The 17,447-nt window shown below is 36.8% G+C and overlaps 1 protein-coding gene across 6 annotated transcripts in view; it reads right to left on the bottom strand.

The window, feature by feature from the left end:
- Positions 1 to 51: 51 nt before the first annotated feature.
- The window catches only part of Beta-spec (spectrin beta chain), a 32,673-nt gene continuing 15,277 nt past the window's right edge, over positions 52 to 17,447 (bottom strand). For 2 of the 6 annotated variants that reach the window (XM_072898313.1, XM_072898315.1), the window contains 11 exons: positions 11,364 to 17,270; positions 11,105 to 11,196; positions 10,910 to 11,014; positions 10,445 to 10,587; positions 10,302 to 10,357; positions 9,650 to 9,706; positions 8,409 to 8,516; positions 5,868 to 6,011; positions 4,696 to 4,963; positions 4,430 to 4,612; positions 52 to 2,462 (listed from right to left, as the gene is read on the bottom strand). In XM_072898313.1, coding sequence (XP_072754414.1) covers positions 2,459 to 2,462; positions 4,430 to 4,612; positions 4,696 to 4,963; positions 5,868 to 6,011; positions 8,409 to 8,516; positions 9,650 to 9,706; positions 10,302 to 10,357; positions 10,445 to 10,587; positions 10,910 to 11,014; positions 11,105 to 11,196; positions 11,364 to 17,270 — 7,067 coding nt within the window. In that variant the 3' untranslated portion in view covers positions 52 to 2,458. The remainder of the gene's footprint in view (positions 2,463 to 4,429; positions 4,613 to 4,695; positions 4,964 to 5,867; positions 6,012 to 8,408; positions 8,517 to 9,649; positions 9,707 to 10,301; positions 10,358 to 10,444; positions 10,588 to 10,909; positions 11,015 to 11,104; positions 11,197 to 11,363; positions 17,271 to 17,447) is intronic. The other 4 variants (XM_072898314.1, XM_072898316.1, XM_072898317.1 and 1 more) reach the window with 4 other exon arrangements.

Genomic DNA, 17,447 nt, shown 5'->3' on the forward strand with positions numbered 1-17,447 from the left:
GTTTGTTTTTGTTTTAAAATGTCACGATCTTTTCCACTGATATCAACTACATTTCATATATATATATATTTCGCATTTTATTTTTCAACGAAGCTATAAAAAGGCACATTAAAAAATTACAAGTTGATCTTAATGAAATTTGAAGGTAAAGTAATTAATGCGTACACATTTTACATTGCCGTGTCTCGTGCGTGATAAGGAAGTGTGAGTATTGATTCGTTTTCCAAGGGAAGATGGAATTAACAGATAGCGAATTATACTCTTAATATAGTGTTAGAGATATATATATATAAAGGAAAATTGTTTTCTCGCTAAAGAGAAATACTGTGCCATATCTGCATTCTAACGTATCGAGAATAGCAATCCGAAAAGTACAACCAAATATTTAATTTAAGCGATATTTAATGATACACATGCAAGTTCTTTTCGTATTAAAACGTTCGTATAATGAGATGCATTTTCAGTTTTCTAAAAAATTTTTATCTAATCTCGCTGACATCATCGATAATATGAATTCCGATTTGTTTATCGAGGATCGAATATCCGACGCAAAGACGTTTCAAAACGAAAAGAGCCCCCATGTTAATTTGACAATTATTATATATATATCAACTATTATAATAATTTTTATTTCTTAATGTTCTTCATCATTCTCTGTATTTATATATTTATAGATATATTTATATATAAAACACATAGCTATGTGACATACCAAATGTTGTATATTGTTTAACAATGCGACTCCGATATTCAATGTTTTCACTAAATGCACATGCATGAAATTATAAAAGCGAATGTACGATCATTTTGATTAGAATTTATTTTCGCGGACATAATATGCGTTATAGCTCGTATATACAAATCCCTGTATGTATAAGCTTAGCTAAAAACGCAATTACGAACTTAGATATCTCAAATATTTAAGCAAGTTTGAATTAAAAAGGCTGTCGCAAGTTGTAAGAGACATTCGCTGGATCGATCAGTCGAGTCGCATTGATTTAAAAAACAAATGAAATGTCATTTATTTTTTCGTAAAATTATAATTTTCATGATATAATAATTAGATTAAAGTTTGAAAGCACAAAAAGAATTTTTAAAACTTTGCCATAGAGGGACTTATACTCTAGGAAAAAAAAAACAAGACAAATGCGATAAATATTAAAAAAAATTAACAATTATAAAAGAGTAATATATATATGATCCATGTAGTATCACGCCAAATGTCAAGTTGGAATCAAGTGAGATACAGTGATTTGCGACAGTGATATAATAATTTACGGCTATATAATAATTTACCGTAAGCGCTCACTTAATACGAACTGTATCATTTGCGCAAGTCTAGAAATTTTTAAATATCTTTCCAATTCTACAGAATTATGATATTTAGGAATATTTAGGGAAAGGTTGGGAGGGGGAAAACTCTCTTGTTAGTTATTATATTTTCTTTATAATTCTTCAATGCGATTTTTCCCTTAGGACGCTGCATATTTAACAATTTATTAAAAGCTAGTTTATATAATATTATGTCCCAAGTTAGTGTGGCTCTTAAAATATATGGCAGTCATTCAAACGCAAACAGACACGTTTGCAGGGAAAAAAAAAAGTCAAATAAAATACTGCAATGCAATAATATGATAATGAAAGCGATATATCCTAAGCAATCAACACGGCTGGAATTATTTCTCGTTCTCGCGTTTATTTTGTTTTGTTAGAGATTACTTATATCTCTTTTATAATACGAGAACCTGTGTGAAATGCAATAAAATGCGTCAAAATGTTAAAAATTAACTCGTTACAAAAATCTGTGCTCATCGTATAGAATAATTATAAATCGTCATATAAGCCCCATGATTAATATACGTATATGTTTCTTCTAATCTACATTTTTTGAGGATAAATTAAGCTTGTCATCTCTATTAAAGAACTTCTTCTTTAAAAAATGGCTGAATTATAGAAACTCATAAAATAATTTGTATCATAAAGAAGACTATCTGTTATATATTAAATAAAACAGAAAATGATTATGCATGACAATGATAATAAAACACGTAAATACGAATTACGTGTATATTATATGTAGAATTAATCCTGTATCAAGAGAGTCTGATCACGCTAACGTGGGACAATAAATGTCGCTTGTTCTTCAACTAGCAATATTGCAAAGTGTCCAAAATTCATTGAAGAACTAAATTTAATTAGACTTTCAATAGCCTACACTTGTAAATATCAACATATATAACCGTTAAATATCTCCATTCGTCGAACGTAGGCGTTTTGTCAAAGATCCATTCAATTCGTCCTTCAATTCATTTCATAACACCCCATCGTGTGTGATCATGTCTTCTAATTTTATATTAGCGTTGCTTTAACCATGTAGAGCGACGAAACATTTTTCATAAACGCGATGTTGTGCTGAGACGCATTATGAGCGGCTTATACCGAACTTCACTGCTCCAGTTTAGCTGAAAATTAGCAAATGTGAACGGTGATAATTATTTCATCATTAGGATAACCAATAATTGTCACTTCCAATTACTGTTTTTGTTTTACAATTTAGTAATCATATGCACAATGGCGAGATTAGACAAGAAAAGAGACATACATATATATTATATATATAGGAAATCAGCTACAATTCTTGTAAGTCGTAAAAATACGTTTTACAATTTTTCAGAATGACATTCGATGAACTGTTAAAATTTAATATTAGCAAAAATTAAATTAAGATAAATCGTAATAATAATTGCAATAATTATCGTTCGCAACTTGAAATAAAGTATGTTATACTTTATTTCAACTACTGCAGTTTTTTATTCGTTTATAAACTATCATTATTTATATAAAATAAATATGTTGCACAATAGAAGGATGCTATAAAAATTTCTCTCTCTCACAATCAGCGCATAAAAGAGATTAAGTCACTTATATCTAATATATAAAAATATCAACTACTCCGTCTTTAAGGAGCCACAATATCGTGAAGTACGTGTCTAAGATAGACAATACGCGCGAATGTTCTCAGTTACCTCTACGATAAAAGTTCCTGGGAATATTCTGATAGCAGAAAAAGCATGAAGAATAAATGACGATGTTCAGAAGCGGTGGAAGCTACAATATAATATTTGTGTGACAATGATACACAATAATATCCGAATATCTACATAACACACTATCTTATGCGAAATAATAAAAAATATCCAAAATAAAAGCGATAGATGTATGCGAATAATAAGCACTTATTACATAAATGTTAAACGTGATGTGGTAGAGAACAATCGTGTTTCGCATATTTGTCATTCTTGTGAATGAGAACCTTGACCTGTCAAGTTTATAAATTTTTTTACATGGTAAAAAAATATATCGAATTGTATTGTTCCCATAATATATTCATCAAGCGTTTTTGTTGCGAGATCCGTCAGTTCTATGGAACACAGAAAGAAGCTCTACGCACATCCAGATATTCTCTCGTTTAAGAGAATTCACGTAATCATTCCGCATTCACAATTGGAAGAACATTCCTGCCGTATTCTTCAGAGAGTAGCTAATTATAATGAAAAACTAAATACGAGAAGAAAAAAAAAAGACAACTGGAATGATGATCGGTTAATCGTGCAATAGTACGATACGGTAGAATGATCTAGGATTATGTGCGACTCACCGCATTTCTAAATGTTGTTCCAATTGTGTACTGTTTCATACGTTCATTGGTTTCGCTTTCTACTTTTTGGCTTTTCTAAAATATGATAAATGCAATATGATCGAATGCGCGACAGGATGAATGGATTTCGTATGAAGGAGTGAGAGCACGCATCTTCTCGAATTATGCTTTGCTTTGCGAGATGATCGTGCGTCACCCGTGAATGATAATGATGATGAATAATGCTTCTCTACGATAGCCAGGTAAAATATTGTGGTTATCGCATTGTTTAATGATTAATTAAAATAATATTTTAAAATAGTGAAAAAAAGAAAAGTTAGTCTTGTTAAAAAAGGAATATATGTCAGATGTGCGAGGAATATTGTTAAAGGAGCGTGAAGTAATGGAAGATGACAAATGTATAATTTTTTTATTGCTAACAGAATATTCTCTATCAGCTTCATCGGGACGTGTCAAAAAGGATGAAGCAAAATAATAACAAGATAACAGGCACCTTATGTACAAGAATAACATGTCTCGAAATGCTGTAAAACTTAATAACTTATATATTCGTAATATATAAATTTTCACAATATTATTAAAAGTCAATTGTGGATTTAGAATATTTTAATTACGTTTAAGTATAATTTATTTGCCACCTTTGTGCAATTTACAGAATTTATTTGGCTTTTAGCTTGAAATTCTTGCGCCGATCAGTTCGAAATATCGTCTTAAATTCTCGAGTACGATATTATTACGATATAACAACAAAATTTCTCAATCAACACTTACTTTTTCTTGAGAGTGAAGAAACTACGCCGCTTAGTTTCGGCTTGTGTCGGGGCGGGTAGAGTGTGGGCTCTGGACGTACTTGCACCTGATGTTCCTTGCGCCGCTTGATTCAATACAGATACCCAGTCATTCATCTCGGTGTCGTCTTTGGCCTGGAACAGGAAGTCGGATCCGCTTTGCGACCTGTATAAAAATACACAGAATAATAATAATATTGCGTCAATAGAAGCGTAAAAATGCAAATTAGAGGTGCGTGGAATACTGACTTGACTCGGAAGACATGTTTCTTCTTAGTGTAATCACTCGCTACGGTAATAGTCGCGCCTCGTAAATCAAGGGGAGCTTCTCCTTTGTACGATTGATCAGGGGAAGCCTTGTACGACTTCTGATCTTTATATACACATAAGTTCTGCCCGCGTACGACCATGTACACCTTGTCCCAGGAGCGATTGGATGCCTTCTTCGTCGTACTCTCCCACTCGTGCTTCCGCTGTAACGGTCCTTCGAATTCGTCGTCGCTAGGACTTCGTGCCTCTGCAAAAGACATTCGTCGTTATTTATCATTCAAATCGTCACTATTTATTATTCGTTGAGAAAACGAGTTTTCTTAGAACTAGATTATAAATTATTATTTAAAGGGAAAAATAACATCAACCTGTATCCCTTGCTCTTTCGCCAAACGACAAAGCTGCAAATAATCAATAATATTATTATTATAAAGCTTAGTCACATAACATATGCTTCCCATGGAATACGCCCCGTCCGCAACACATAAAAATTTAATCTGTTTTAATTCCTTGTTATTTCAATTCAAAAAGTTTGTTTCTCATTTGTTTCTCATTTAAACTTATTAACAAGCTAACATGCATTCATGTATCTTTATAATGGTACTTGAAATAGAAATAATTTGCCTCGATTATTTGTTACTTGTTAGTTGACAATGTAGCTCTTCGAATGTCTTCCCGCTATAAAATATGTAATTTTATCATACCTGACTTCTTTGAACATTAATGATAAATTGTTAAAAATATATGTTTGCTTAAACGGTAACTGAAAATAAAGCATGTTTAATTTAGTAAAGCAATTATACAGATGCTGGATACATATACATATAAAAGAGTATCCACCTGGATATTCAATAACAATTATCGTAGCAACAATTTAGAATTTCACGTATAAATAAAATTCGATCAGAAATTAAAATCACATAAAATATCACATTTTCAATTTTCGAATAATTTATTGTTAAATGTTGAAGATGAATTATCCGTTTTTCACGTCTCGGCTGTCTTAAATTTAAACATGTATAAAGAGAGTGAATACAAAACAAGCAAATCGTATAAGTAAAAAAAAGAAGGAAATAACTTATTCCATTGAACGAGTGAACATGTAAATCTCTAACTACTGTAAACCACGTAAATCTCTTTTCTTCACTCACCGGGGATACTACGTTCATCGTCACTCACGCCACTGCGATCTAAACTCGGTGACTTGGCAGACTTTCTCCAGCGGAAACTCCTAAAGGGTGACTTGCTGCGACTTCGTTCCTTACGCCTTAACTCGGAGCCGGTTCCTTTTGGAGCTTAACGACGTACGCAACACACATAACATTCATTAGCTACTTACTCTGTACCCTGAACCACTTAGCTTGTAGCAGAGAATTGATCAGATAAACAATTTGTCTTACTAATAATCCTCACATCCACATATATGTATACGTTACATGTATGTGTACGTGCGTTCGAGACAGTGTAATCAGAGACTAGCTATGTTATAATCCATATTCATCATGTTTTGACTAAATCTTACAAGAGAAAAAATGTACACGAGAAAGAAAGAAATATATACTATAAGAATAGCCAAAAAATAGCGAGCCAATTAAAAGTGACCAATTTCTGATTACAATGTCTTTAGCTGCATTATTTCTCCATGCCCTTTAACTACATATGGACAATACACGAGGATGCGTTCATGCAACATGCTCATGCAAATGTCAAATGACCGATACATGAATTAAATATAATAAATTTTTAATTTATCTCAAACATTATATTATATAATTATATTTCAATATAGTATACATATTTGTTACGGTTCATCTCTTTTAGTTTAGAAAGAAAAGATTGTGAAATGGCCATCTTATTTTTTTCTAAATTAAAGAAGATAAACAATTATTTATGTATATATATAATTATCTCTTATAAAATCTATGTAGTAGTACAACATAGAAAAATATATAATAATAAATTTAAAAGAACCACCTACTTTTTTAAAGTAATTTTCAAATTAATATAATTATTGACTTCAATACTTTTCAAATTTTTCAAAATATTTAATATAGATCTTAATAAAAAAGCGATAAATCTTTTCATCAACATAATAGTATACATTTATCACATAAAAAAGTATTATTAATTTTCCACGAATATACTTCTCACGTTTTAAGAGTAGTGAAGTCGCGTGAGAAACAACGAATAAAAAGAAAATCGATCGTGAAAAGTTTCGTGTATCTGTACAATAGTTTGCACGATTTGCAGTATAATTTGCACGAGACACGCAATGGTCTCGAAAAATACAATAATACGATCATGTAGAGTATCAAAATAATACGTTCGAGATGAGTTCTTGCTGCGCAGAAAAATGGGCAGCTTTGTCCGCACCGGAAGTACGATTGATACCAGCGGTGTCACGACCCGCACCACCCTGGTCGGGTATTGCAATAATTGATTTAAAGATGCAAGAGCTATCGTCGGAACATTTCTCGGGAAAATACTTTGTACTTGTCTTCTATCCATGCGATTTTTCATTCGTATGCCCGGTCGAACTTATTCAATTTAGCGATCGTATCGCCGAATTCCAACTTATTGGTATGAAATTTTATCGCTATTAATATCAATCTGTTATGATGGATCGTAAATGCAATTTTCAATATCGAAATGCTTTGATAAATTCCATTTAAAAAAGGCAAGATTTTTCTTATTCAAAATGAAATCTACTATTATTTTTATTTTTAAGGTTTCGCGTCTGCAATTATTTCGAATTGATTTTAGAAGTAAAATTTTTGTGATTTTTTTAAACTAAATATGTTGAAATAAATTAATTTTTCCGTAAGCAATCACTCGTCTTCGATAATATAAATTAGTAAAATATATGCAACTCTTTTTTTTTGTTTATGAATTAACAAATAGTTGTATATTTTGATTAATTGTAATAAAAATAAAAATCCAATTGTAATAAAAATTCTCGAATATACATAGATATATTGAGTCATATGTACATTTTTGTTAATAAAAAAAAGTTAGATTTAAATTAGAATGACACGTGCGTGACAAAAAGGTATATAATTAATTAAATTAAAATTAATATAAAGTAGTATTATATTTTACTATTTTATTGTAATTCCTATATCTTGTTGTAGACTCGGAGATAATAGCCATTTCAACAGATTCCAAATTTTCGCACTTTGCGTGGGTGTCGACGCCGCGAAAACAAGGTGGCTTGGGCGAAATGAAAATTCCACTTCTCTCCGATCAGAATCATCGGATAGCGAAGGACTACGGTGTACTAAACGAAAAGCATGGGGTAGCGCATAGAGCTCTATTCGTTATAGACAGACAAGGAATAATACGTCATGTAACAATAAATGACGACGATTTACCGCGATCAGTGGACGAAGTTCTGCGGGTTATAAAAGCTTGCCATTTTGTGGATGAACACGGCAGCGCGTGTCCCTATGGACCATTGCAAACGAAAATCGCTTCCGGAGAGCCGGATTATTTCAAGACGAATTAATCCCGATCAATTGCATTCTTATACTTGAGGTTCTTTTATGCATAAATCAAAAATGTAGTCTTTCATTAACTATGCAGCTTGCAACTGCTACTTAATTGTAAGACACTCGCGATAATGTCGCGAAAAAAAAATATTAATAAACGACATTTTTTACTGTATGTAAAATTTGAAATCATTGAACACTTACTTGTCGGTGTGCGAGAAGTACCATGCGGTGGAGTTTTCGCAGAGGTTGACACGACAGGAATCCCTTCTCCTTCCCGGAAAGATAGTTGCCTAGGTTTTTGTGCATGCACTACACCACACCAATCACAAAATCATGCTATGTATATATTATATTCTTAGATAGTACATTACGCAATATTAAATACTTTACGTTTGCATTCAACACGGTTATATCAATTATATATGTAACTTTCAATTACTGCATAACTAAATAACGCGAATCACACATTCCTTGTGGGAAGAATCGTGCTGCTAAGAAAACGGAGATTTTAAATTCTATCGAAAAAATTATTCCACGCTAATCGTGAGCTTTCTATATATAACTTATTAAAAAAAAAAAAAAAAAAATATATATATATATATATATATTTCATATATAAAAAAATATATTAATATTATATATTTATTATATTTATAATGATATATCGCGTACGAAAATATTCAAGTAAACGATAGAACAAAATAATATTTCTACATTTTTTTGCAGAATAATGACGAAAAGACGATTCCAATATGCTTACCTTCCAATAAGGTATTTAAGCATTTTGTAAGTCAACACAATCATCGTGCGATAAATAAGGTGAAATATGATAGTTCAAATATGTACCTACCAAGTCAGCGATGCGAAATGAAATGGTTTATAACAGAGTATATAGTACAACCAAAAATAATAACAATAATAATATAGATAATATTGTTAATATTACAGAGAATTATATTGTTATAGATATGTATATCGTTTCAATTTATGTACGTGTGCCCACTAAATATTATCTATATTATTTGAAATATTTAGTAAATTATGAAACATATGATTGATATATCAGCTTGTGACAAATGATGAGAAGAGCATCTCGGGTAATAACAGCCATCACCTGGTAGAGAAAAAATTAATAAAAGCGCATAAAATGATGATTTGTGCGGGCGAGAGCGATAGGTGCGGTGTTGCTATGAATACGCTGAAAGATATAAAATTATCGTAACATATAATTGAATGCTGAATGTGAATCCGCTGAGCAAAGCAATTAAGTACTGTTACTGAAGATACAACGTTATGAGTATCCGCTATCCATCCGTCACCAATTTGATGAAAAATTATCAGAACCTTGTAAAATCCGATTATAGTTTGAAGACAGTCGTGAAGAAATATTAAAAGAAAATGTATTTAATATAAGAGTTTTAATCTGCACACGTGACACTCACCTTCCTTGGGTTTGTCCTGAAGCTGTGGTGTACGTGTAGAAGCCTTGCGATGTGCCACTGTGGTTCGTGCATTCCGTGCCGCATTAAGGTGCATTCGGAAAAGGTAATATTAGATGATAAGGACCGATGGATTTCATATCGGATCGGAATAGATTCAGGTTGCGCGGATAGAAGAAGGCAAAAATAAACGTGCTGTTAGCAATGTCACACATGCTTATCCAAACAAACCGTAATGCTAGTCGCCAGAGTTAAATTTTACGTCAAGAAGCCAGACTCTTTGCTGTATCGATTATTAGTAATAAAAAAAATAAATAAAATAAAATTAATGTTATACACTGAACTCGATTTGGTTTTTTCAATCTCTTTCGGTTATACACAATTAATTACTACCATCTCGCAATCGTTACTACTCCAAATCAATAAAAGTTTTACGAACACATTACGTCAACCCCATTAGGAGAAAGCACTCGGCATTACATTCTAAAAATAGTGTATGTATATTAAATGCCGATCGTTACTCAATACCAGCATCTTCAAACGAAATGTAAAATCGTAAAACAAATTAGAATATGAGTATCGAGAAGAGTTATAATTTTTCGATTAGTATAAACCCAAAACATATTTATTAAAAGTACATTAAAAGTTATATTACCGTGTCCCTCGTCTTCTCCAGCGCGTTCTCCGCTTGTTGCTCCATCAGTTTCGGCTCTGTAGCAAACATAATTTATTCATTATAATCATATCATCGTGTAATCGCAATAAAATATTTACAAGGCAATACAATATTTATATTACCTTTCACTAGATGGTTCGTCTGGACTAGTAACGGGCGTTGCCTTGGCCAAACGTGCGGCCTCCGCCGCCGCTGCCTCTTCCTTCTTGCGTCTTTCCTCTTCCTCTCTTTCTTGCTCTCGTCGCTTTAGCTCTTTCAATTCGAACTGTGTATTAAGAGATAAATGTTTTTACTTCCAAAACCATAATATTCATAATTCGTACTGTGATTTTAAATTAAATTACACTGACATTGTAATATAGAAAAAATAAAAATATATGCAGCAAATAACTGTGTGTATATATATTATAAGATTATATATTCCAAAATTATATTTAATTATATATAAATTATATATGTATAATTATATGTATTTAAATTTTGTAGCATAAAATAGAAAATAGAAAAAAATTAATATTAATATAATTATTTTCAGACTTTCTATTACAATAGTATTTAGAAGTGTATATATGTATTTGACTACTTACAGTGGTAAGTCGGTGCAAGGCACTAAATCTTTCTTCTTGTGCAGCTGCCGATTTTTCAAAAGCTTCATGTTTCTTGATCAAATTTTCAACTTCGTCGATAGTATGCTGTAGAAATAATTTTTTTTTTTTTTTTTTTTTTAAAGAAACTTGCTCGATTAAGAATTTGCGTTTATGTTTGCAAAAATAATTACTTACACCGAGTTCCTGACTCATAAGATACGGTTCTTGAGCGATTAACCATGCTTCAGCAACCGCTGCATCTCGAGCAAACTGATAGACTTCCAAAACTATGGTAAAAAAATAAGCAAATATTAAAATAAATCCATACAGTATATTTATGATTTTCGAAACACTAGATATCTTGTAAGTATCCAATATCTCAATAATATTAATCAAAAGATATCAAGTTACGCAATATAAAAATAAAATATATTTTCGAGTAGCAAATACTTACTGAGCTGCAAATTTTCCCAACGTTCCTCCCATCGATGTAAAAGTGCGTTTCTGTGGTCAGTCAATGCTGCCAGTTTTTCCTTTATCTGCACGCTAGCGTAATGATTTCTGGCTAGCAAGTCTTTCCCGAGATTAATGCACGCCATCAGATTATCCTCTCTGGCATCAATTTCCGCCTTTAAGCTCTGATGATTGTTCATCAATAATTCAACACCGGCGACGTCGCGCGGCTTTTCCGATGTGTTCATTTGACGCACAACGTCATCCATCCAGATCATCAAGGTCCTAACCATATTGAAAAATCTGAAGAGATCTCCAGTGTCTTCCAGTTTAGTTCGTCTGCCCTCGCACAGTGATTGCAAATTGTTCCATGCTGCCACAACTTCGGCTTCGCGATTCGTAATCTCTCGCGCTTTATCGCCAGCGTAGCTTGCCTGCAGTTTGGCGGATTCCTCCTCGATCTGTGTCACTTGACTCTGCAATGTGGACAAATCCTGGATAAAGTTGGTGTGCTTACGTTGGAGAGCAGATACCGAACCGGCGTCTCGACCCAATTCATCGGACATGGCGTTCTGTTTTTCCAGGATTCTGCCGAGTACGTCTTTGCAGTCGTGGAAGAATTTGTGTAGCTCGCGACTGGCCACTAGCATCTGCGTGCGTGTCTCAATTAATTCGAGCAGATCTTGCCAGACCTCGTTTAAGCCGTCCTTCCATTCGGCGATCGTCGCCGCATCGGAGTGTCCGGTGGCAATCAGAGAATCAGCGATGCCGTTCACGGCTTCTACTCGTTCAGAACCGATTGCTTCAGTGTCACGCGCAAACTCCTTGAATCTCTCCCACAATAGGGTCACGTGATCGTAATCCTGACCCAACTCGTGACTACCGGCAACCAGTTCGCGTTCCTGAATCCATTGTTCGAGATCGTCGACCTCGCGATTCAACATGAATAATTGAAGCGCCTCATCCAATTTGGCGCGTCGTTCGCCCGCCAAATCCTTCAAGCCGGCATAGAGTTTGTCTGCTTGCGACTGCTTCACAGCGATCTGATCAGCCAACGGATGCTGATCGTTTATAAGCTGCCGAGCGGTCTCGCCAAGCTGACGAATTGTTTCTGCGTAATCCTCGACCGCGTGTTCCAGAGACTCGTGCTTTTTCATCAAATTCTGAGCGGAAATCTCGTCCTTACCGCGATCTTCAACCATCATGTACAACTCCTGTTCGCTCATCCACGATTCAGCCTCGGTAGCGTCGAAGAAGTATTGCTGTGCTTTCTCATTTTGCAGCAGATGTCTGTTTCTCTCATCGACCGCGTCCTTCAGCTCGCGCCATTTCTCTGTTAATTCGGATATCAGTTTTTGGAATTCGGAGCTATCCTCGTGTCCTTCATCAATCAATTTCTGTCCGTTATTGCACACTAGATTGATCCTGGGTTCGTGGTTGTCGATCTCCGTACGCAGTGACTGATTTTTCTTCTTCAACATGTGAACATTAAATAAGGAGTTTCCGTATTCGGTACTCGTCGCCTGTGGTATCTTCTCTGCAATCCACAGTTTCTCGTCTTCGACGTCACGCCGGAATTGGAAGGCTTCTTTCTTCTTCTCGAGGTGTCGCTGGCGATCGATGAGTGGCGCCTTAAGTTGCGCGAATCTCTGAGCGACTTTCTCTTTCTTACATTTGATCTCTTCCATCTTATCATCTGGCACAGTGCGCTGCAAATGTTCCGCCTGCTTGTCGAGCTCAGTGACTTGTTTTGCTTTCACGGCCATTTGTGTCTCGATCATCTGTTGCTTCTGCATCAGTATATTTACAGAAGCCAGATCAGAACCAGTGTCAGTGCTTTCTATCTGCTTCTCTAGCTCGTTCATCCAGGAGTCGATGTCGTCGCAAGTCTGGTGTATCAATACCTCACGATTCGCATCAAACAATCGTTCACCCTTATCGTGAGTTGTGGTCTCCAACTCCACGAATTGATCTGCTAATTCGACTACTTTTGGCTTGATAATCTCAGCTAAGTCTGGCTTCTGTTGAATCAATTCGTCGGCGGCTTGCTGCAATTGTTGCAAACGGTCCTTGTTGCTTGCGATCTCCGCCTCAAACGCCTGATGACGAGTCCACTTGCTGTGAATAGTCTTTGCGCTTCTATATGTTTCGTCCTGAGCAGTGATATGTTTCTCCTGCACCCATTCGCCAAGTTCCTCGCAATCTTGCAGGAACATTTGTAATTGTTGCTGATCCTTGAGTTTATCCATAAGTTGATTAGCTTTATCGCGATTAATCCGGCGACGCTCGTTGATGTTTTCGGCCTTCTTCTTAACTTTATCAGCTGCAAAGTGTCCCTCATCAACCAAACGTCCGGCAAATTGCACAACAGAGTTAATCTTTTCATCATTGGCGTCCATAGTTGTCATAAAAGCTTCATGCCGCTTGATCATATGCTCGGCTTGCTCGAAGTTTGCTGGCGTTTCGTCCTTGGCAAGGATATGTTCCTGTTGCGATAGAAGTACCTCTGCTTGACGCGCGTCTCGGTCGAATACTTGTAGATTCAGAGAATTGGATAGCAAGTTCTGACGATTCACCCACATCTGATGTAGCTCTTCCCAGCCCATCTTCAGCGCATTCAATCTTTCCCGCAGGAACATGTATTGTGTATCGCCGTCGCCGGCCTCCGTCGTCAGTCGCTCACCATACTCCATCATCTTCTGATAATCATCGGTGTAATTATCGATCTCTTCCTTGATATTCTGATGCTGCGTAAGGAGTTTCTCGGCATCAGCGAGACTGGTCGGTGTGTCCTCGCTGGCGACGTCAGTCTGGGTTTTCGTGAGCCATGCTTGGAAGTGATCGAGATCACGCAGGAACCGGTGCAAATCTCCGGCCTCTTCGAGTTTGGCGTCACGTTCCTTTAACATTTGCGTCAGCTGCTCCCAAATCAGATGAATTTGTGTGATTCTGTCTCGAATCATAGCTGCCTCTTCTGGATGTTCTTTTTGTATGACCTCCGCTTCTTTCTCCAAAGCATCCAATTTGGCCTGAATAGCCGCCAGATCACGTTCCATACCACTCAGTCTGCGCTGAAGCGTCATCACGCCAGTCAAATCCATCTCCAGGCTATCAGTTTGTTGCAAGATTCGCTTCTTATCCTCAATCCACGACACGGTCTCACGACACTCGATATGGAAGGTCTGCACGCCATGTGCGGAGTTCAACTCTTCGCGTTTGCCTTCCGCCTTCTCGCGCAGCTCAGCCCATTTCTGATTTAGCTCGTTCTGTCGTGCAATTATCTGTTCCGAATTTGGATGCTCGACATGTAGCAATTGTCTAGCCAATTGATTAACTACAGCAACGCGAGATGCATTTGCGTTCATCTCTTTCTCGAAGCCGTTGTAACGGTGTTTCATGATCTCGACGTCTTCGATGTCCTTGACGGGCACCATCGTATCCAGCATTCTGTTCTTCTCGCCAATCCATTGCTCAACTCCGTCAGTTTCGCTGAATACTTTATACAATGACAGAGCATCCAAGAGTCTTTGCTTACGCAATTTAGCTAGCTCGAGAAGCTCTTTGTACCTGTTATCTATCGAGGTCAGTCTTTCCAGGACCTCCGGCGACTTAGCATCTTGTTCGCCTAATCCAGATGCTTGCTGATGAAGCTGCTCAATAGTCGCAGCGTAATTCTTGAGCTCATCCGTCACGTCCTTGTGTTTTTTCAGTAACGACTGCACATTCGCCTCGTCTCTACCGACATCTTCTGACGAAACGAGCCGTAAAGTATCCAACATCCAAATGTCGATATCGTCTGCGTCCGCAAAGAGTTGGTGATAGTCGACAGCCTCTTCGAGTCGCTTTCTCCTGAAAGCTGCTAAATCTAATAAATGATTCCACATGGCAAGAATTTCTTGGAGTCTCTCTTGAATACGATCTGATCCGAAATGTTGTTGTCGAACTAGTTCATCGCCAACGGCAGCGACTGACATCAACTGTGGCTCGTGTGACTGTATCTCATTTTCTAGCGCCTTATGCTTGGATAATAGCAGATTAATAGTTGTCAGATCATGACCAATGTCACCTGTGGATACAATTTGTTCCTTCTCCTTTATCCAATTCTCCTCATCGGCCATGTCCCAATAAAACTGCCAAAGTTTCCGAGATTCTTCAAGTCTGGTGCGACGCTCAATCGCTAGCCGTACTAGTTCAGCATATGCGTTCTCCAGTTGTTGCACACGTTCAACTATGATGGCCGGATCGCATGGTCGATAGCCCTCTCCATGCTCTAAGAATCTCTGACTCTGTTGAACTACAGCCTTGACTCTTTCGCCTAGCACATTGATGTCTGCCTCAACGAGAGAATGCTTCTGTAACAGATCCTCCACGCCCATCAGGTGTTTGCCGTAATCGTCTGTCAACAGTCGCATTTTGATCTCCTCCATACTATCCAGAATGTACAATTTCTCCTGGAAGTTTTGTTGTAGCTGAAGCGAGAGCTCCAATCGCATCCGCCTAGCACGAAGTAATTCCAGGAGATAGTTCCACAAGCGCAGAACGTTATCCTTACGAGCATTGATACGCTCAATGTCATGATAATTTTCTGCCTCAAGCTCCTGTGAGACCGCCATGACAGCTTGCACGCGTTCCTCATAGGCAAAGATGTCGGTTTCTATAGCTTCATGCTTCTTGGCAGCAGCTTCTACAGCGGCGAGATCAAAGCCAAAGTTGTCCTGCGACACCAGTCGTTGATTCTCTGACAGCCATGTCTCGCGCATGCTGGCTTTTCGATTAAATCTAGCCGCCAATTGCTCCAATTTCTCTTGCCGGATCAATTCCTCGCGTAGGGCCAATTCTCGTTCGTGCTCCGCCTTTTCTAATCTCTCCCAGGCTTTGTTGATGTCAGATATCATTTTACCTTCTTTGGGCGTGTAAGGTTTCTGATTGTTTGCACGCATTTTCGATTGCAGAGTAAACAGCAGCACTTCCAAATTACCCTTTTCCACGAATTTAGGTGGTTTCTCTACAGTGCGATAATTCGAGAACTGCGAGAGCTGCGATTGAACGCCAACTAGAGAATTCGCAAATCTACGATCGCCAAGCGCCTCTATCGTGCCTTCGATCCAGTGTAGCAAGTCGCTAGTGAGACTCTCATATTCGTGTATCATACGATCATTCTCCATCGCGATACCGACCACTTTGCCGATCCTTTTACCTTGCACCGTCTCCTGCTTCATCTTCGAGAAGTAATGATAATATGTAACGACATATGTTATAATGGATTTCTCGTCCGGATGATCAACGAAGATATCTTCAGCGTCTAAGAGTTTCGTGAGACCAAGTTTGTCTTCCGCGACGTTGAATGCATTGTTAAGATTATAGATTGCGTTAGACTTGGAGAGTTTATCAAATTGAATCAAGTCTGGACGGTGTTTATGAATGATTGCGTTAAACGCCAGTCCGTCCCGCCAAGATGTCGTAAAGTTTCTCACATTCACGTTGTGGTAACCGGCGGTCTTCATCTGGCACCATAGCAGTAAAGCGTCCTTGGCGGACTTGGTTTCCTGATTGTCCGTCTCTTCGATTGTAATATCTTGGATCTGGAAACGCAGGATGATCGTCCAGATAAGACCCAAACTCAGGCGCGGATTCCCGTCCACGATGTCATGAGAGCCCATGTTCTCCAGATGTACCCTTTGCTCGCGCAAGAATTGCAGGGCTTTGTCTACATTCTCTAAACAATGGATACGCATCTTGCCCTTGGTGGGACGCGGTAAACGCTCACCCGATAAGATTTCCAAGAGTCTTATCAACATCTTGCCGTCTCGCAGATCGACATACAGATCGCCGATCCGGCACGAACATCGAACCAAGTGGGAATTAACCCATTTCTGGAAAGTCTTCTTTTGCACTAATTCACGCTCACCTGACGAAGAAAATTACACATGAGCGATAAATTAACATAAATTATTAAAAAAATATATCAATTAATTATTAATATGATCAATATATATTTTAATCAAGATATTTTACATATATTGTGTAAAGTTAATTTAAAATATAATTAAATTTTATATAGGGAAGATGCTTTGTTCAATAATTA

Source organism: Anoplolepis gracilipes, chromosome 8 (assembly GCF_047496725.1).
Source record: "Anoplolepis gracilipes chromosome 8, ASM4749672v1, whole genome shotgun sequence".
Classification (NCBI taxonomy): Eukaryota; Metazoa; Arthropoda; class Insecta; order Hymenoptera; family Formicidae; genus Anoplolepis; species Anoplolepis gracilipes.